The sequence below is a fragment of the Agelaius tricolor genome, unplaced genomic scaffold (assembly GCF_023055355.1).
Source record: "Agelaius tricolor isolate 1412-34295 unplaced genomic scaffold, bAgeTri1.0.p SCAF_51, whole genome shotgun sequence".
In the NCBI taxonomy this organism is placed as follows: Eukaryota; Metazoa; Chordata; class Aves; order Passeriformes; family Icteridae; genus Agelaius; species Agelaius tricolor.
Genome location: NW_027269311.1, coordinates 2,032,151 through 2,052,985, shown reverse-complemented (window position 1 = coordinate 2,052,985; position 20,835 = coordinate 2,032,151). Strand labels below are relative to the sequence as shown.

Genomic DNA, 20,835 nt, shown 5'->3' with positions numbered 1-20,835 from the left:
GCTACTCTCATACTCTTTTCCATCCTGCCTTCTATTCCAGCCTCGTGCCCTGTATCCATCAGTTCAAAGTAACAAACAAGGGCCGCCGTTACCATCAGCTCTTCTGGAGTGCGGAATGCTACAGCCCACCTGAGGAGGGGGGCCAGAGTGGCTCAACCCTCAGTAGCCCCAGGGCCAAGGATGATTCCCAGCGCCCCAAACGTGCCAGCCCCGTCTTTGGGCTGGAGCCACTGTCAATGGACCTGCAGCCAGGCCAGTCTGAGGACATGGTGCTGCGAGGCTTCTCCCGCATCCCACAGGTGAGATCCCCTCCTCTGGGCTTGTTCCACAGGCCCTTGACATTTGCCTGGGGAAATGAGCAGGGGCCTTCACAAAACTGATTTAAGGCTACTCGTTTCTGTGGCAGCACCAGTTGCTTTCCTTGCTGGCCACCATCAGAGCAGCTGAGACTTTATTGTGATTCCACAGCTAGCAAAACCCAGTGCTGATCCCAAAGCAGGGGTGGATGGAAATATTGCTCTTTTGGGGCAAGCAGTGTTGCATGCTGAGTCAGCAAAGAAGGGCAGAGAAATAAGTTACACTTAGACTAGGAGTCCAAAAAGAAAGTGAACTAAACAAGTGCCGAGTGGTTTATCTGGGGTGAGCACGGAGTAAAACAAAAGCCATGTCAAGGGAGGGGGTTTCTCACAAGTGCCTTTTGTGCTTTTGGGGTGCAGTGTTACAGACAATTGAGCACAGGAAGAAAAGGGGTCAGGGACTGTAACTGTGGCAGGAATAGGGCCCGTGGTGGGTGCAGAGCCAATGCAGGGCATTTGCAGGGTGCCCTGCCACTACGCACTGGTGACAAGTGACTCTTGCTTGCAGGAGGTGCAGGATTATGTGTTCTGTGAAGCCATCATTGGGACATCCCCCAAGATGGAGAGGATAATAGAAACAATCATTACCTGTCAGTTCATTCACCCCTCTATAGAAGTATCAGCCAGACAATTCTCTTTCTATGTGGAGAAGGTAAGTCTGGATTGCATGCTGGCATTTTAACAGCATGGCTGAGGGGGGGGCTGAGTGCTTGTGTTAAAGCCCCTCTTTACCCTTCCTGAGGCACTTTGTAAAGTGAGTGAAGATGCTTTTAGAGATGAGACTGGTATTTGACTTCCCCAAAGTAAAAGTGCAGTTCCAGCTGCAGTGCCAAGGAGATGGTGGCCACCCCAGAGAAATGCCAGTTTCTGTGCTCACTGTAAAGGGAGGCTTTTGAGGACCCTCCAAGACACGGTGATGTCTGTACACTGATGCTGCAGGGAAGCTGGGAAAACTGGAGATTCCTGTGAATTCCTCAGGCTGACAAGGAAAAACCCAACATCTCCTGTGTCTCTTTGCCTTCTGTGCTGTTGGCATGGATGCTTGATGGTACAGCTATATGGATCAGCTCTGTGCATTTCCCTAAGCCTCCTCTGCTTCAAAGGACCCCCAGGCATCCTGCAACTGCAGTGATGATAACACTGAGGCAGAGCAGGTGCCCTTTAGTCTCTGGATCCCAACTCCAGCATCATCTTTCTGCCTCCTGCAAGTTGTCTGAAAAAGAGAAGATGGTTAATGATTTGGTTTCTGTAGTTTCAGGCCTCTCCTCTGGTTCCCAGGCTTCCAGTGAAGTACAGAATTTCTGGAACAGGCAGTTCAGATGTAATTGAGAAGCTTTTCAGCTCTCCCTGATTCTGCCTGGGTTCTGCTCGATGCCACACACCCAAACTGATTTATTGCATACTATGGCACAGCACCTGTTTGGTATCAGTACATGCAGAAGTCGTTTCCCAAAGTCTCTGGTTTCTCTAAACCATGCAGGAAGCCCAGCACAATGCTCAGACAGGAAGGAAGAGCCCAGGCTGATCAGAGCTTTGAGACCACAGACACCTTGTCCCTGTAGCAGGGGCTGCAGGACCCGTGGTGCAGACAAAGTGCTTTTTGAGGCTGCTAGAGCCAGGAAGGTTGTGAGAAATGACTGTATGTGAGTGAAGATCCTCTAGTGCTGTTCTGCCCAATAGAGAGACAAAAGTGGAGACAAATGGCCTGGATTCACTTTCTGCTTTAGATCTTGGGTCAAGCAGCCACCTCCTCTCAGGGGCCTATTCCCTCATCTGTACTTGGGAGTTTTCCCTGTCCTCCAGAGGATGCTGTGGTTTCTAAACATGAAAAGCATCTGCTGTCAAGAAATACCTCCTGGAAGGGTAGAAACCAATAGAAAGAGTAAATAGAAATGTATGCACTCGTGAGGCTGAAAAATGTGAGCTGCAGCAGAAGCAGAAGGAGGTCTGTTTCTAGTTGAGGCTGTTTTTCCTTGTCTCCTGTTTCCATAGAAACCCAGCGATGTCCTGACACTGCAGTACCAGCCTTTGTCTTTAAAAAACACCTGCCTGCTGCCACTGGACCTCATGCTGCACTTGGAGCAGCCATTCCTGGTCTGTGATAAGGAGCAGCAGCCCCTCCCAGGTGGCCAGGTGAGCAGCCCTGGCCTCCTCCAGTGGGGTCTGAAGAGGAGGGATGTGGTGGTGCCTTTCTGTTGGGAGCTCCTTGAGTCAAGAAGTTTATTCTGTAGCATCAGCAGTGGGCTGGCCTGAGCTGCATCAGCAAAGCTGCTGAAGGAATCAAAATCTTCTCTGAATTGAGAAGATCCATCCTGGCTTTAAGGCACAGGGAGAGGGGAGCAGGCAGCTGGGTCTGGGCAAGCCATGCAGGGAAGGTGTCTCCTGGAAAGCCATGCCAGCTCTCCAGCAGCCACCCCCTTGTACTGGGGCTGAGCACAGAAACGGGAGCCTGAGGGATCCTGGACTGGACTGTGGTGCCTGCAGCCAGAGCCCTGCTGGAGAGAGATGAACCATGAACTGAGAAGCCCGTGCTGGGGTCACTTGGAGCATTGACTGTTTCATGCTGTCAGACCTTGGGACATCATCCCACAGGTGATTAATTACTGCTCATCTCCTTGCAGCCTGTGAGAGTGGATGTAGGGGAGACCTGTCATCTCTACATCGTGTTTGACCCAGCTTATGAACTGGATTTGAAGAGCTGGAAAAAAGAGAAGGTTCTGAAGATAGACATGGTCAGGGGCCATCCTTTTGTGGAGCATATCACCCTTCAGGGAGAAGTTCACTTCCCAAATCTCCAAATGCAGCCCAGCTCCGTGGAGTTTGGCTGCATCATGGCTGGCACTAAAAAAGTGCGTTCCCTGGAGATGACCAACTGCAGCCCACTGCCCGTCCAGTACCGCTGGTCATTCCGTTCCGACAGCGAGGTGACCAGGTTTAGGTATGTGCACCTTTGCCCTCCCCTTGAAGCTCTTCTTGCTGTGTCCTGTTTGTACTTGGCCAAGAGCAAAGCTGTTTGCCTGGCATCTGACAAATGGCACTGAGCAGCTGTGCTCAGGCTGGATGCTCAGGGAATAGGTTTTCCACCACTTTGGTGCTGCACAGCCCCCACAGTGGTTTCCCCTGGGAAGGAAAGCTGGGGTGAAAGCTGCTTTCTCAGACCTCTGTGGCCTGAGACCATGTCCACCTTGATGAAGGGCTCCTAGTCCTTGTAGTCTTGTAATTAAAAGGTAACTTTTGTAGTTACAAGAAGAACTATGTCAGTGGGGTTTTTTTTTAGAAAGGAATGAGGCACTCGAACCAGATAGCAGCCACAGGACAGCTAAATCTTTCAGAGAAAAGAATTTATTGCTCTCTTCTCAGAAGAAATGAACTTCTTCCCGCCTCGAAGGCACTGTTAGGATTAGAAGGAAGAAGTAGATGAAGACCAGACAGAATCCTGTGTTTGAATGGAATTGATGCCTCCTGTATGAAGTGTATGAATATGCAACGGGCTATTGTTCTTAAGGGTTAATCCTTTGTTAGTGGGGGTCCTTTTTCGGGCTCATGCTGCCCAGAAAAAGGTACCCGGACGTCCGTAACTCTTTGTATTTGTTGTCTCATTTGTTGTCCTAATTCAAATTGTCCAAATTATTTTTACTCTAATTGTATTACTATTTTTATAACCATTTTATTACTATTAAACTTTTAAAATTTTGAAAACAAGTGATTGGCATTTTTCACAATAGTTCTCTTATTTTCCAGAGATGAGCTTTGCCCACCTAAATTCAAACCCCAACCACCAAAAGGGAAGAATACCAGTTTGGAGTCCCCAGCATCTCGATGGAGACACTTCAAGATGAGACAGGAGCAGGCAGCCAGAATGCTGAAAGAAGTGGATGATTTTACCCAGTCTTTAAGAGACAAGGTAGATTTTCTTGTACATCTGCTGCTTGTGTTGCCTCCCCAGCCTGCCACCACCAAGTCATGCTCGTGCTGACCTCCCTTTTTGCTGCCCTGCTGTCCTGTGCCCTGACAGTGGGCTGGGCAGCAGGGCCAGTGGCTGGACATGGGCTGTGTGGGAGGGAGAAATAGGAGAGTTTTCCTTGGAGAAGCTCACTCAGGTCCTACAGACCTGTGCTGAGTGTGGGATTTTTTGCCTTCACAATGAAAGATGAGGCTTTTATCTGCATCATCATGGTAAGGCCTCCAGCTTCCTTCCCAGAGCAAGCTGGGATGAGTCCTGATCTCCATGGAGCCTCTTCCCAAGGCAGCCAGACTCCCTGTTTGCAGGGCTCTGCTTTCACCCAGAGCTGCTATTGCACTGCTGGCCCTGGAGCTGTCTTACAAACGGAGACTTTGCAAAGTGGCTGTCTCTTCCTCCCAGCATAGAAAATGGCTTCTTTTTCAGGTGCAATCAGATCAACTTCCTGAATTCCCCCGCCTCCAAGTAGGGTTTGAGGGAATCAGCAGCTCCGTGGACGAACCGCAGCCTTCCCTCGAAGCAGAGAAGGTAGGAGGGAATCTGTCTCACTTGCACATTGTCAGTGTGGCCAGCAGGGCTGGAGCTGCCAGTGCCACTGGTGGGCCTCAGCATTGGCCACAGAGGGGCCTCCCATCCCTGCAGGCCCATCACAAAGGGCTGCTGAAGGAACTGGTAGTTGGAGAGGCCATGCAGGACACGTTGTAGGGCTGCCCAAGGACACTTTGCAGCACCTATGGAGGGCACTGCTCCCCCTGGAACTCCTCAGGTGGTCCATAGGAAACTTTTGCAGGAGCTTTTGCTGTAGCACCTTGAGAAAGCAGCATTTAAATCAGAGAGAGGGGAAGAGCCTCAGGAGTCAGATGAGCTGGGCTGGAGTCCTTCGCTCAGCTCCGAGAGCTCTCACTCTGAGTCTCCTCCTTTTCTAAAAGCAGGAAGAAATGCTTTTTAAAGGCAAGTTGTGCATCAGAGAGAATTTCTACTGCCAGGAGACATCCCAGGTCACTTTCACGTAATGTACTAATTAATGCATTGATCTGTGAGTGTGGGAGAAGATTTTCCCCATGGTCCCTGCACTGGTCAGTGGCATGGATGCAGGATGAGATGAGGGTGATTCTGGCAGTGTTTGGGGAATAGGCCCCTCCAGGTACAGCTGCACTTTGCTCCAAGATGCTCTTCTGCATCCATTGCCATGCTCAACAGCTCAATCTCTCCTGTCTTCCATCCAGGCTTTCAGTATCCTGCCAATGTCAGGTGTGCTGCAGCCAGGTGAGAGCCAGCAGGTCTCCTTCACCTACTCTGGCCACCTCAACACCATCTCCGATGTCACGGCGCTGTGCCACGTGGAGGGAGGCCCCACCTACGAGGTGCTGGTGACCGGGGAGATCTCACGTGTCCGCTACTCCGTGAGGCCCCAGGAGATCAACTGTGGCTTACAGGTACCACACACATCCCTGGCACAGCTCCTTGCCTTGGCACCACGGCCAGCAGGTTCCTGCCCACCTCGCTCCAGGGCTCCCTTCCCAGCCCCTTTGTTGGCTCTGGGGCTTGGAAGCCCAACCTTTGAGGGACACATCTGGCATCCAAGCTGCTCTAAAATGGCCATCTCCAACCCTCTCCACAATGCTGGGAATGCCTCTTTTTCAGGGTACCTAACACTGCCTCTGGGGCAGGCAGGCTCCCAGTGGGGGTGCTCTGAGGGGTGTGTCCCTGAGACATCTCTCTGCTGATCCACACCTAAAGCCTGACCTCCAAGGAGATGCTCTTGTCTAAAGCTCTTGCTTAATCCACACAGTAATCAAGGGAAGAAGTTGGGCTTCCAGTCACTACCGTTGGAGAGACTGTCCCAGAATAATCCCCACTTCACTCTTTTCCAGTCAAAAGCCCACAGATATTTCCAGCTGCTGGCCCTGTCTGTGTTGCCCTGGGTGACTCCCTTGTTGCATCTATGTTGCTTGCCAATACTTGCATGCAGGTGCCTTTTCTCCTGGAATGCCTCAGTGCTGTCTCTGTTTCTCCTGGCTGTGGGTGACCCCTCAGAGGGCAGAGGGCCTGTGTGCCCTGGTTCATTTATTGCTGGCCCTCACATGGTTGTTACCACAGCTCTGTGTGCTGCCAGAGCTGCCTGGTGCTGTGCAGGTGCCCTGTGCCTGGGGGTTCCCCAGGTTCCCAAGTGCCCCTATCTCCTCCCTGGTCCCTGCTCCCATGATGTGTCTGCTTTCAAGCCCAGGAGGGAGGAAGGAGATTCCCAGCAGCAGGCCTGGTCTGTAACTTCCCTCTCCTGTGCCTTCTCTCCAGATATTTAATGAAATTCATCACAGCGATGTCACCCTGGTGAACAGTGGCAAGATTGAATTCAACTGGGTGATAAAGCCTAGCCCTGCAGACAAGTGTCTGCCTGGTGTGTTTCTGGTCAACCCCACCACTGTAAGTAGCACAAGTGACTGAGCCCAGCCCTGTGTCAGGTGGCCCAGGAGAGTGTTAAAGGGGAAAAAAGGGGGGAGGTGGGGAAGGGGGAAAAAAGTCAGAAGGGAAAACCCCAAACCCAGCCATGAGAGAGACAGGGCTGTAAGCAATTTCTGCTGGGGCCAGAGAAGGTCAAACAAGTGCTCTCCTGACAGACTCCCCCACGGCCTTGGCTGATGGGTGGCTCTGCTGTCAGAGGCAGACACCGGCGGGAGGCACAGGTGCGTGGGTCACTGTCCTGTCCTGCTGGAAGGGGAGCAGAGGAGAATTCTTTTTGATAGATTTCTCAGAGGAAAATAAGGCACAAACCCAGCAAGTAGTGTATCTGAAAACTGTTTGTTGATAAAGAAATGGCATGGTCCCGACCAGAGGGGGGACAGAAAAGAGAGAAAATGAGAAACAGAGAGAGTAACACAGGACAGGGACAGAGCGTCACCGCGAGAGCCCTGAGGCGCTGTGTCGGCTCCTGCTCAGCAGATGGAGCAAGTGCTGCCAACCGCACCAGCGTGCGTGCCCGCCGCGGCGGGAGGGGCTCCATGGGCCGGCAGCGGGGCCGGGCTGGATCGGCCGGCAGCGGGGCCGGGCTGGATCGGCCGGCAGCGGGGCCGGGGCTGGATCGGCCGGCAGCGGGGCCGGGCTCCATGGGCCGGCAGCGGGGCCGGGCTCCATGGGCCGGCAGCGGGGCCGGGCTGGATCGGCCGGCACCGGGCCGGGCTCCATGGGCCGGCAGCGGGGCCGGGCTCCATGGGCCGGCAGCGGGGTCCCGCGGGCTGCGGCCGGGCCGGGCTCAGCAGCCGCGGTTTGTCCCGGTCGGGGCACGGCGGCTGCTCCCTCGGCGGAACAGCGGAGCACTGGGTTGCCGTGGCGAGCGGGGAAGCGGCGACAGCAGCGTAGACAGACAGGGAAGAAGTGGTTCTGTAGGGAGCCGGACCCTCCGGCTGCTCCCAGCCCAACAAAATAACAAAAGTGGCAGGGGAAAACTGTCTGTGTTAACTGCTATTATATGCTGAGATTTCTCCCATAACTCAGCCCGTTTAGGACTTTTTTGCTCAGACAGGCAAAATTTTCCTGGGCTTTGGGGTCTGTCCGCCTCCAAGGGGGAAATCTCTTGCAGCCCCCTAGACACAGAGCCTGTCTGCATTTTCTCCTAACAACCTCCTTTACACATGGGATGTGTTAAGGCTCCCAGCACGTCTACAGCTTCTATAGTAACTTTTCACCCCACGTTAGAAAGTGGATTTATAACCTATGTTGAGGCATAAGTAAAAATTTAATTGATTGCTCACAGTCACTCAGGGGACCCCGATGGCTGAGATCTCAGGCTGTGCTGGCACTGGAGTGTTTCTGAGGGTCACCTTACCCAGGCTGTGTGGTCACATATCCCTTAGTAGGCTTGCTGCTCCCTGCCTCCTCCAGCTTTGTTGCTGTGCAGCGGCTTTGTGGGGCAGTGAGGGGGCCAGGGAGCAGCGGGGCTGGAAGAGCTGGAGAGAAACTAGCAGCATCCCACCGCTGTCCAAGCTTCTCAGTCCTGCCGGATGTCTTTGAGCCGAAGCAGCGCTCCTGCCTTTGTCCCTCCCTGCGGTGGGAAGAGGAAGCCAATGGGCTTCCCCATTTCTTCATGCCTGTCTCCTGCAAGGGACAAGAGGAGCTGCTGGCCCTGCTCAGTGCAGGGATTTCCCTTCCACAGCGGCAGCAGAAGAGCCTTTTGTTGATGAGGCAGGCTCTTGCTGGCAGAGGGCAAACCCCATCAGCAGCAGAGCTGTGCTCACATCGGACTGTGCTCACATCAGGCTGTGCTGGGGCTGCAGCCTTGTGAGCCCTGGGGAGAACAAACTGCACCCCAGGGTCAGAGGCTCGACCTTTTGGTCACAAGGAAGGTAGAAGGTGTGAGTAACAAAGCCTGCTCCTCAGTTAAAATTTAAAGAAAATTTAATAAGAGACAACAGGGGACCAATAAAGTAGAAGTAGTAGTAGTCAATAGTAGAAATAGTCAATAAAGTAGAAGTAAAAGCGCTGGGTGTTTGACTTGGGTACTTAGCCACAACCAGAGGCACACACCAGTCAACACAGCAACAGCCCTTGTATACTCTGGGTATTGCATCAGCCTAATGCATATTTACAAATGGTTATACATTCTCAAACATTTTAACATAGTTCCTCCTCTGTCCTGCCTTTTTGGAGTATGTGCAGTTGTCCTAGTCCAGGTCATTTGTTACTTTTTTACACATTCAACAGGTTTCCATTCCTTCATTGGTTAAATGTTAATATTGCAACAACTCTTCACCAACATTGGTATCACAACATAACATTCTCATTAAACGAACTCTAAACTTTAGCAAAACTTCTTTTACAAAAGTCATCGTTATAAAACACATAGTATCTACTCTAACAATTGTGAAAGCCAATACTGTAATATATTTATCATGAAGGTGATGTGGTCTGATGGTTTCTTCTAGATGAGAACCTGTCTCCTCAGCCTGTCTGTCCCCTGAGCCATCCCTCATCAAACACTCTGATGCATTCCCTCCCTCTTCTCCCATCCCTGCAGGGTTCCCTTGCACCTGGCAAGAAGCGAGTGCTGAAATTCTCTTACATGCCAGGATTACCAGGAGCCTTCAGCAGGACTTATCAGCTTAAAGTGGGTGACCAGCAACCAGAAAATATCTGCCTGAAAGGAGAAGCATCCTTTCCCATGATCAGTCTGGACCTGCCCTGGAGCATCAGAGGTGGGCACTGCCTGTCTGCCCTCAGGAAAGGCCCCTCTGGTTTTGTTCCCTACCACAGGCCCTGAGGGCAGCTCATGCCAACCTCCACCGAGCCTGGAGGGTTGCAGGACTCCCAGACCAAGTCAAGCCCCCTGGTTGCTTCATGAGTCTTGAGCAGAGGATGCCATGTGGACTTTGTCCCAGGAGCCAAGCTGCAGAGCCTGCCATCCTCATCCCTGAAGGACGATGGCTAGAGTGAAAGGCTTGGGAAAGCTGTAAGAGAGGCTGGCAGGGCTTCTGGCAGGGTTGGATCTGTGTGACATTGCAGGGGATGAGATTCAGAGAGGAACAGCAGCATCCACTTTCCATAGATGGCTTGAGGGATTTCTTTCTGGTAGAAACCAGTGTTGGGAGGCAGGGACTTCCCAGCTTCAATGGGACTGGCACTTTGCTCACACTTCTCTTTGTGGATGTTTTCTTCCTTCAGGAAATGAAAAATATGAGAAGATACTGAAACAGCTCATAAAACCCCTGCAACGAGACAATCAGAGGAATAAGTCAGTTATTCTGAAGAAGCCTCAGAGCCTGAAGACCAAGATCTTGAAGTCTCAGACCCCGACAACTCAGACCTTGAAGACTCAGAACCCAAAGAGTCAGGACCTGCAGCCCAGCGTGCTTGCCTCTGGCACTGTAGTAAGAACAGCTGCAGCCCCGTTTGGCACAGGCCACCCTCTCCATGTCACCTGAGCCCCTTGCAGCCCACAGCAGCTCCTGGTGCCCTGATGACACTTGGGACCTCCCTGCCCACTGACAACCTTGTGTCACCTCAGCATTGCCCCTAGGGCTGCCCCGCTGGTCATGTCTCTTCTGGGGCTGCACCAGCTTCCTGGCTAGCCCAGGGAGAGATCCTGAAGGCCATGCTCCAGGGATGGAGTTGATGGTGCTTTGAGGGAGATGCAGGTCATTGCTGGGGAGTTCATTGTTCCCAAGCCAAGCCCTGCCAGATTTACAGCCCTTAACAGCAGCTGCCTGATTGTGCCCTGGGGCTGTGCTGGAGGTGCTCATCTCCAAGAGGCACCAGCTTGGTCCCAGTTCCCTTTCAAGACAGCTGCTGTCCAAGCTGCCTTGGTACAGGCTGGGGGCAGGCAAGTATCTGGAGCTCTGGAAGATTCCTGGCTTGTCTGTCTGCCTGGCCAGATCAGCTTTGCTGACAGTGTCTGGGCAGGCAAAGATGCTGGAGTTACTTCCCTGGAGATGAGGTCCTGGCTAAGAGAGCAGGAGGTGTCACAGGCACTGAGCAGCCAGACAGGAGGAGCCCACAGCCCCTCCCAACAAGAGTGGGGTGGGATCCTTTCTCAGGTGCAAGCTGGGCTTTGGGAAGGACCTTTGCTAACCAGCCACTGTCTTCCCTTTCTTCAGTCAGACACTCAGCTGCAGATAAAGATGATGAGGATGCTGATGGAGAAGGCTGCTCTGGAGCTGCAGCAAAAGCTCACATCCCATCCCCTGAAGAGCAGGTTCCCTGACAAGGAGCTGTGCCAGAGTCTTGCCAAGTGAGTAGGGACTCCCATCCCCATCTCCAGGTGCCCCTTGGGAACACCCAGCCATGTCCCCTTCTCCTGAGAGCTCCCTGTTTCTGCAGAGCTGGGAACAGCCTGGACTTCAGAAAGGGTCTGGTCCTGGTGGCTGTGACACGCTGCATGTGAGCAGTGGAGTGTCCTCCCTTCCCCAGCACCACGCTGAGCTTTGGACTGCTCAGCTCCCCACAGCTGTGGGGTTCTGTCCCTAGAGCTGGGGGACCCAGTGCAGACCTTCAGGCCCTTCCAGACAGCATAGATTCTGTCCCTGCTGCCTAGCTCTGAAGGAGACAACTCCCAGCTGAAGTCTTGCTTCCAACTAACAGCTGTGCAGCTGTGACACTGAACAAAAGGAGAAGGGAGCTGCACATGTCAGCAAACCCTTTAAAACCCAACATCAAATGGTTTGAATCCTGGTGGGGTGGCAGGGCAGGTGACATGGCCTGTCCCTTTGCACCATCATGATGCAGCACAAGCATGGGAGGCTTCAATTCAGGAAGAAGATGCTCTGCAGAGCAGCTCATGTGGTCTGGTTGCAGAGCAATGAAGATTTCCTGTGCAGGCAAACCTTATTCCTAGACCTCAAAGCAATTTCAGGCTCAGGCTGTACACCAGGCTAGGCAGTTCCACTGAGAGCAGTGGAGGCCCAGTGGACTCACCTAGACTGGCTTTTCATGGCAGACGAGCTGTGGCCAGTGTCCATTTTAAACTAATTTTATTTTCAGGTACCATTAGTAGCTGATCAAACCTAGGGCCTGCACTCCTCCTGACTTCCCAAAGTCATTGCCAGGTGGTCAGGCTAAGGGTTTCATGGGCTTGAGCTGAGTTTTTACAGCAGTGAATAAAGAAATAGCCGCTGTATTTGTATCCTCCATCCACTTGGATGTGTAGCCAGGCTGTGGTTTAAGGACTGTCCTTATTCCTTGCAGAGTTGAGCTGCCCCAGTATGTCCTGGACATGGGCCCTGTCCTTAGGGGTTACACTGAGACACGCTCTCTGAAGATCACCAACCCTGGGCAGATCCATGTGTCCTTCAAGGTCGATGTATCTGTCCTGCAGGACACAGGTAAGCAGTGCTGGAGACACTTCCTGTGGCCTTGAAGGAGGTGTCTCAGACAGATTAGCTTAAGCCCCTGAACCTGGGGAGGTTTCTGAGCTTTTTCTTCTCAGTGCCCCTGCTGGGAGTTTTAGAGGCAGAGCTCTCCTGGCCAGCCATGCCCAGGGACCTGGCCTGCCTGCGACTGCCCCAACGCTTCAGTGCAGGGGCCAATGGACTCATCACCCTGGTCACCTCTCAGCATCTTCCCCCCTTGGCTCCCACGAGCAGCAAGTTTCTTTGGGCACTCTGTGGGCTTGTTTTGCCAACCAGTGGGGTCTGCTGTGTTTTGGAAGTGCTTTGTTTGGAGTTCACACTGTCACAGCACTTGTATTCAGTCTTTATTGAGGAAGCAGCCTGTGAGATCCTCTGGTGGATCAAAAGAGGTTTCCAAAAGAGGCCTTGAGGCAAAGAGGCCTTGAGGCAAGGCTGCCCTTCCATCACACAGTGGCTCACTGTGTCTGAAGGGTGTTCAGGTGCACTCTTAAGTTTTGTCCAGGTCACAGCACAGCGTGGGGCTTTTGCCAGACCTCTCAGCCAGGACACCTGTAAGGCCTTAACGTGCTTGTGCACATTTTGTGTTTTGTGTGTATCTCAGCTGCTTTGTGTTCATCTGTTCAAGGTTTCAGCGTGGGCCTGGACCAGATGATTTGCCTGCCCCCCAACAACAGCGTGGACTTTGACGTGCGCTTTGAAAGTGCCCACAAGCCATATGGTGACGTGGAAGTGCTGCTGCCCATAGAGGTACCACAGCTCTTGGGGCAGGCAGCAGGCTGGGCACAGCAGCAGATGTCACCCGCACCCTCTGCTGAATCCTCTGTCCTTCTCCAGGTGACAGAAGGCCCTATGTACAGCATCCGCATCCATGCCACTGTGTCTGAAGTGTCACTCACCCTCACCAAGAACAGACTGCAGTTCTCTGACATCCCTGTTGGGCAGTGCCAGGTTGAGACCATCCAACTCTACAACCGGTTCCCAGAATCCTGCAAATGGTTCATTGCTTCCAACAAGCCTGCTCTGAAGGTAAAGCACAGGCCACATTAAACACGGAACTTGGTCGGGTTTTCTTTGTGACTCTTGCTCTTTCTGCTCCTGTGGCTGCCTGAGCACTTGAGTCTACAGTGTGTTTGAGGAAAGTTCTGAGGGTCTAGATCAAGGCTGGTTTGCCTCAACCTGTTCCATTAGCTGATGCTTTGCTTTGCTGCCATCTTCACCCATTCCTCTTCCTCCTCTGAGGACAGTAGTTCCCTATCTGCCTGCCCTGTCTCCAGGGCTTCCCTCCAGCTCTGGGCTTTGGGGCCACACTTGGTTTGGCTGTGGGTGCTCTCAGCTCCATGTCAGTGTCTCAGAACACGAGGAGACCTCACATGATTGGTTTCTGTGCCCAGAATAGTCACCTCAAATTCATGACACCAGCCGTACGTCAGAAGCTGCAGGTGCTGGTGGATGAGCCCTGTCCCTTTGACGTGACGCCCTCCAAAGGAACCCTTGATCCAGGGAAGTGGCAGGATCTGCAAATCCAGTTTACACCCGAGGAGGAGGTGAGACTGGTGGGTGTCAGCCCAGGAGGCTGTCAGGGCTGTCTGGAAATGAGGGCCTGGTGCAGAGAGTGTGGTAGGAGCTCTGCCTTCACAGGGAGCTTTCTGCAAGCCTCATACTCTGCGTGGCTCAGTTCACCCCACAGAGCACTCGTGTGAGATGTGCTTTGAAATGCCCACAGGGAGCTTGCACAGAGAGCACCAGGGCTCTGAGGCTGCCTCTTGGCACATGGGGGGGATGTGCCCAACTCCCCTCAGCCTCCCCCTTGCCTGGCTGTATTTGCAGCTGTGACACTCAGTGCAGAGCAGCTGCCCACTCACAGAGGATAATCCTGGAATGGCTCATCCTGCTGCAGGACTGACAGACCAAACAGCCACCACCCACCTTCCTGGGCACGGCAGGACGGTCACCTGTAGTGGGGTGCTGCCAGCAGTCCCTGGGGCTCTGGCCTGCCTGCACATTCCTGTCCAGCTGGGGATTCAGCTTAAAGGACAAAGCATTCCCAAAAGTGGTTTGCCTGTGGCTGCTGGGTCTCGGAAACTGGCAGCATGTACCAGCATGGCCACAAGTGCTTCTGTGCCCACACACAGTCCCAGGGATCTTTTAATTGCTCAAGAAATGTAACCATCTTGTGTCTGGTTTGGACCAGAGCCAGACACTAAGCAGAGAAGATGACCCTTATTTCTTGCCAGTGAGAGCTCATTTGCCTCTCTCGTGGAGCTGGTGTTTGCCTGATGCAGCAGTGCCAGGACTGTGTCTGGACACTGTAACCCTGAGGGCCCTTCCCATGAGCACTGCACTCCTGCATGACTAGGTGAAAATGTCTGACAGTCCATTGTACATACATCCATCTGATTCCCAAATACCCAGTTACAGTGCACACCAGCGTTCATCCCAGTTACTCAGACGCAGACTACTACAGATGCTCTAGTCCCTAGCATAAGTAAATATCTGGTTTCCATTCACCTTGGAGGGACTGATAACACCCTGACCTTGGGGCAAGCCTTGTTGTATTTGGGGTCCTGTCACCTGGGACTTCATGGATGAGTTTTCTGCACTTTCCTCTTTTCAGAGGTCTTACGAGAATGAGCTGGAGTTTATCATTTGTGGGAGCAGCAATCGCTTAAAGCTGCACCTCTCAGGACAAGGTCTGGAGCCACGGTTGGAGTTCAGACCCCCAGCACTAAAGATGGGAGGGATGCTGGTGGACAGCAATGGGGTGGAGGCCACAGTGGTGGTGAAGAACCCATGCAACTTCCCCACTGAGTCTCACTCACTGGATTTTGATGAGCAGTACCTTGAGGAGGAGAAGGTGAGAAGGCAGGTCTGGTCCCCATGTACACGCTGCCCAAGATTGACAGCAATCCAGCATTCCCAGGCTTGTGCCAGGGAGATGAAGGCAATCCCCAGGGCAAAGCCAGCTCTGCTGACATGCTGTGGGAGGACCTAAACTAAATAGTTGGTGTTATTGGGAGGAAGGGAGGAGACAGAAAATGGGTTGATTGAGTCTGTGTGATGAAAGGCAAGAAAAGGAATCTTGCGTATGGTTTCTCTTCCCTCCACATACAGATCCTGCAGATGTCACTAAGGTCTGAGTACCAAAAGAGCTTTGTTATGCCTCCACGTGCCATGGGTGAGACACTGCCTCCAGAGGTGCTGCAGGACCACGAAGCACACAGGAGGCCAAAGGCTCAACAGGCAGAGCTCAAGCCCATGGCAGAAGCCAAGGCCAGGGCTGAGGCCAAGGCCATGGGCAAGGCAGCAGCAGGTCAGAAAAACAGTGAGGGTTTGGTGGTGTCTGTTTTGCCTGTGGTCCAGCCCATACACCCTGAACTCTCTCTGTCACCTTGCTCTCCAGGGAAAGCCCATTCTTTTAGCAGCTGCCTGTTCCCCAGCTTGGTGGAGGAGCTCTTGGCTGAAGGGCTGTGGCATCCTCTACCAACCCTGAGTGTAGCCAAAGCAAGCTCCTATCTGCCTGCCATAGACTGGGGAAATAATCAGGATATTTCTTTGTGTCCCTTAGCCACAAAGACTAGGGCTGGATGAGTTCCTCAGCCAGTAGGACCAGGTCTAATATCACTGGCTCTTTTATATTTGCACCTTCCTAGCAACAAAAGAACAATCTCATCTTGCTTTCACCGAGTCTCCTTTCCTGGGATCCGAGGGCATGGGGACTTTACTGCCCGGCCATAGCTTGGGGGATTGTCTGAATTCTGGGGAGGGATACAAGCTCCCCAATATCTCCTGGGATGATAGGCTGGGTCAGGAAAAGCTGTGAATCCTTGCAGCTGACCCAGAGCACCCAGGTCAGCTTGCAGTCACTCATGGTTTCTCCTCTTTGTGCTAAAGAACTGCAGCGAGAGAAAGCTCTGCAGAGGAAAGCAGAAGTGGATAAAATAATACTGGAAAGGAAGCTCATACGGAGGAAAAGGTGAGTAAGGCTTCCATGGGTTACTGCTGTTCCATGGGTTATTGTCCCTGGAGGGCTTCCCTGCTCCAAGGACTCTGAGCTCAGAGGTGCTGGATAGCAAAGGCCAGAAGCAGCACAGGGATGGCCATTCTGAGCTCCCTGGCTCCCAAGAGAGGAAGGACCTTCTTCTGTTGAGACAGAAGATCTTCTTCTCTATTGGAGTGCTGAGCCCTCCTGGCTTAGATGCTGCCTGCAGGGAGCTGGGCTCTGGGCTTGCCTTGGCACTGCCTCTAGAGGTGTCTTTAGGTCCATGGTGTTGAGTTGCACCTTCTTGATCATCTCCCTTCACCAAAACAGTGGGATTGTGGTATGGGCAGGTGTGGGGCACAGAGCAAAGCTTGGTTTGGGTCCTGCTCCTGCCACAGCATTGCAAGTCCTTGCAATGCTGATCTGCCAGGCTTCTCCTTCTGGTGGGACACCACCCACAGAAGCTCACGTCCTTTAGGCTCCCCTTCAGCTGCAGCAGTAGGCCAGCCCAGGAGAAGCTCAGCTCCAGCAAGGCAGCCCAGCTCAGGACACACAGGCAAAGTGTGGAGCTGAGAGTGGAGGCTGGTTAAAGCAAGTCTGTGTATCAGCACTTCCTTCAGCCCAGGCTGAAGTTGGTTTCATGGGGAGGAGACAGATGAGGCTGTTTCAGATGGCTTTCATGGCAGAGAGCACCGGTTTGCTTGCTCACAGCTGGGTTCCTGCAGGAAATCTGGCTGACAAGAGCCTGTCTTGCAGGAGAGGAGTTCCTGCAGCCTTTGCTTTCTGACTGATAGGATTATTCTCATTAAGGAGCAGGCTGTGCCCTGAGGGGTGCTGAATGAGCTGAGTGAGAATTGTAGGAGAGATAAGCAGATGTCAGCAATCTGTGATCTGCTTTAAACTGGGAAATCAAGAGACAAAGAGCATTTTCAGGCATCAGCACAGAGAGCTGCTGGATCAGCCTTTGGCAGTGGGCTGGAGGTGTCTGGCTGTGCCTTAAGAGGGAGCTTGCACAGCCAAGACCTTATGATGGCAAGGTTCAGGTTTGGCTGGTCCTGGAGGTCCCCTTGCACCAATGGCATCACTTGGGATGTTCCCAACCTCTGTGGGTTGAGAAAAATTCACGGAAATGGTCTCGTGGTTCTGCCTGGCCTCAGGGTCAAGGAATGAAGTGCAGGGCCGGCCAGGACTGCTGAGCCCAAGTTTCTGGTGGGGACTCTCAGCGATTTTTTCTGTTTTGTTTGCTGAAGGGAGCTGAAGCAGCTGGCTCAAAAGCGTGAGGAGGAGGCAAAAGCCTTAGAGGAGGAAGAGAGGCGGAAGGAGGAAGAAAGGCGGAAGGAGGAAGAGAAGCGGAAGAAGGACAAGAAGGGTGTCTCTGTGGGGAAGCAACCTCCAAAACCAGAGAAGGGGAAAACCAAACCCCCAGAGAAGAAGGAAACCAAGGCTCCAGAGAGGAAGGAAACCATGATCCCAGAGAAGAAAAACAAACCTCCAGAAAAGAAGGAAACCAAACCCCCAGAGAAGAAGGAGACGAAAATCCTAAAGAAGGCAACCGAACCCCCAGAGAAGAAAAACAAACCTCCAGAAAAGGAAACGAAATCCCCAGAGAGAAAGGCAACGAAATTCCCAGAGAAGGAAACCAAAGCTCCAAAGAAGGGGGAAGCAAAAGCCCCAGAGAAGGGGGAACCCAAAACCTCAAAGAAGGATGAAACCAAAGCCCCAGAGAAGGGGGGAACCAAAGCCCAAAAGAAGGGGAGAACCAAAGCCCCAAAGAAGGGAGAAACTGAAATCCCAGAGGACGCAGCTGAGATGGAGAACTTGATCCAGAAGTTTCAGATCTATGAGTCATTGCAGCAGAATTTCTCCTACTGGAACAGAGTTCAGGGTACTGTGCAGATACCTGTGATCCAAAAGGGAAACAAGTTCCAGCATGCAGCTGGAAACCAAGGTCAGAAGACCAATAAGCCTCAGGAGAAGGTGAAGAAGAAACCTGAACAAAAATGTAGAGACCAAAGCAATCTTTAGTCATCTCAGCTGGAGATGCAAAGCAAAGTGACAGAGGGGACAGTCAGATGATGATGTTCCACAATGACTGGGTATCATCTGTGCTGATGGGGAGGTTACCCCTTCTTGGGACTCAGTTTTTTCAGGCAGGGAAAGATTATTCTTTATTCACTCAACTCAGTTTCTACAGTTTCAGACCTCGTGTCCAACTTTAATTAGTTAATAGATTTCTTTCTAATTACGCTATTGGTTAATAAAATATATTTTACTTGTGCATCAAATCTCTCTATTGTATTGTTTACTTGTTCTCTGCACTGATTCTCATGGGACAAATCCCTTGTTGTTGCAGGTACATTTGTTTTTCACCCTCAGAATAGATTGTTAACAAACTCTCATTCTCAAAATAGCTTCACATGGGAACTTGTAACTGCTTCTCTGCACTTAGAAGAGATGACAGGCCAGCTGTTAATATTGCAGAACAAGGCCTGATTTCATAAGGCCTTTCTTTTATCATTATTCTACCTGTCTATGACATCTCCCCCTTTTCATTCATTTAAAAAAGGCTCCTATGTTCTGATGTTGAAACAGCTCACTCTTGTGAGGGTATTATCTCATGAAGGTTTTCACTGGTTATTATCTGTTAGACAACTGAAAGGTGAATAAGCCATAAATGAAATAACAGCATGATGGTGTACTGGAGGGATTAAAGTTGTAAAAAGCATATTAGAATTCTAAGTAAATCAGTTATGAGAAAAACTCATGGGAACTGCAAATTCCATGGAAACAGAAATTCAGTACGACTTTTTAAAGTGCAGGGTTACTGAAAAATAAATATAATAACGTGCAATTTAGCATATTGCTGAACAACCCAACAGCTTTTTGTGACTGTATCTGGCATCATTTTATATGGCAAATTTGTTAGCATTCTTGTTAAAAATATCAGACCATGTTAAAATTTGATAGGTAATAAGGCGTTGCATTTACCGCTTTTCAATCTCTCCAGTAACTGTAAAACTATATAAAACAATCAGAATTTAGTCAGAAAACGAAATAAACTTAAAAAAACCCTATAGCAACACGTTTTCAAGGCGCACAAACACAGTAGGTAAGGCTCCTGCCTCCTATCAGACAGAAGTAATCAAGCAGCTCTGCGCCAGAGCAGGGGCCTGTGCCGCCCACAGGGCAGAGGGAAAGCCCTACAATAAAGGGAAACTATGGGGAGAAGAGAGGACATTTAAAGTGCAATGACATAACTACACATCAATAAAGCTTCTCTTAATATTCACACAATAGTCATCCCTTCATTGCGCGGGCCAATCCTCTCATTATCCATGGATCCCAGCAGGGCCCTGCGGCCGTGAATGCGGCCCGCTCTGGGCTCGCCTGGCTCGGCCGCCACAGCGCCCCCGGGGCCGCTGCACCTCTGCTCCCCCAAAACACCCGCGGGGAAAAGAGCAGGGCAAAGGCAGCAACACAAAACAAACTCTAAAACCCGCACACAAAAAGATAAACACAGAAAAGGCACAAGCTGCATTTTATTTCATCTTCTGCCAACACAGTCACTGACTGAGAGTTGCATTTCCACGGCAAAGATCTGCCTTTTGAGAAACTTCAAACACAGAAATATCTTTTTTACGAGATGTGTACAAGGCCAGGCCTCATTGGAGGCACAGCTTTTCTCACAACTCTGCATCATCTTTAACTGAAAAAGAATTAAGCAGTATGGTCATGAGTCTGGCATCTCAGCCAGAAAGGCCAGGTATTAGAGGGAAGAAGTCAGCCTATAAAATCTGATTATTTTTCCTCTTCCATTGGTCTGTCAATAATGTTAATCAGAATGTATCTCTACATGTTAACATGAAGGTGTTTGTATTTACATAAGCAGTAATATATCTATAAAGACTTTTGAATTCTCTTCAAGGACAAGAAAATTTGAACCAATAATCCTTTCCTAATAGACAGGTCCAGTTTAACTTTTCACTGAAGATGTTAAACCCAAGGGTAGTTAATGTAATGCTGTCCTTACATGTCGCTATCTTCATGCACAACAGCCCATCTTTATTCTTCACAGCTCACATTTAGATGGTTTTCTAAAGGCATTGTCTTTCATTTTAATTGGTTAGTAATTTACTGCAATTCGGTTCATTGGTTGGTAGTTGCTAAAGTACACGTTAGTCAAAACCTTTCCTCCCTAACGAGGTTTACATTCTTGTCTCCTGGATAGAAGCTGTGGGTAGAAGTCTTTCTTCTTCTTTCTTCTCCTTTCTCACAGGAACTTGTCAGGCTAGCTGTTAGCTGTACTTAGCTGAAGCAGCAGGCCTGAGCCATAATTTTACAAGGGTAACAAAGCTCTTCTTTTATACGGCTTTACAATATTGTATGTAACAATGTTGTATGCAACATTGACATATGATTATTTCAATCTTAAAGAATAATCTTAAATTTCTTTCACGTGAATTTTGACCTTTGTAATATTTGTGTATGATATATTTGGAGTTAAAATCTGTTTTGAATCATCCCTTCATAGAATCACAGACTCATGAAATCATCAAGGTTGGGAAAGCTCCCTGAGACCACGGAGTCCCAGCTGTGCCCGATGCCCACCTTGTCCCCAGCCCAGAGCCCTGAGTGCCACCTCCAGCCCTTCCTGGGACACCTGCAGGGATGGGCACTGCCAAGCTCCCTGGGCAGCCCCTG

General features: G+C 51.1%; 1 protein-coding gene across 2 annotated transcripts; it reads left to right on the top strand.

Moving 5' to 3' along the window:
- Window positions 1-173: 173 nt before the first annotated feature.
- LOC139604437 (hydrocephalus-inducing protein homolog) lies at window positions 174-18,335 on the top strand. 2 transcript variants are annotated; one of them, XM_071455588.1, is made up of 19 exons: window positions 174-299; window positions 865-1,008; window positions 2,349-2,489; window positions 2,978-3,294; window positions 4,098-4,260; window positions 4,744-4,845; window positions 5,544-5,753; window positions 6,613-6,741; window positions 9,329-9,506; window positions 9,973-10,178; window positions 10,905-11,038; window positions 11,992-12,128; window positions 12,781-12,902; window positions 12,990-13,181; window positions 13,547-13,699; window positions 14,770-15,009; window positions 15,267-15,465; window positions 16,047-16,128; window positions 17,385-18,335. In XM_071455588.1, exons 1-19 carry the CDS (start codon window positions 237-239, stop codon window positions 18,157-18,159), a joined length of 3,687 nt encoding a protein of 1,228 aa, XP_071311689.1. In that variant the 5' UTR covers window positions 174-236; the 3' UTR covers window positions 18,160-18,335. The 2 variants fall into 2 exon arrangements, with proteins under 2 accessions (XP_071311689.1, XP_071311690.1); XM_071455589.1 differs by lacking the exons at window positions 15,267-15,465; window positions 16,047-16,128 and having other exon boundaries at window positions 17,385-17,560.
- Window positions 18,336-20,835: the final 2,500 nt, after the last annotated feature.

Coding starts and splice junctions, on each gene's coding strand:
- LOC139604437 (XM_071455588.1), top strand. CDS start 237: ATGGACCTGCAGCCAGGCCAGTCTGAGGACATGGTGCTGCGAGGCTTC. Junction 13,182..13,546: donor CCAACAAGCCTGCTCTGAAG/GTAAAGCACAGG, acceptor TTCTGTGCCCAG/AATAGTCACCTCAAATTCAT. Junction 15,466..16,046: donor CATGGGCAAGGCAGCAGCAG/GTCAGAAAAACA, acceptor TTTGTGCTAAAG/AACTGCAGCGAGAGAAAGCT.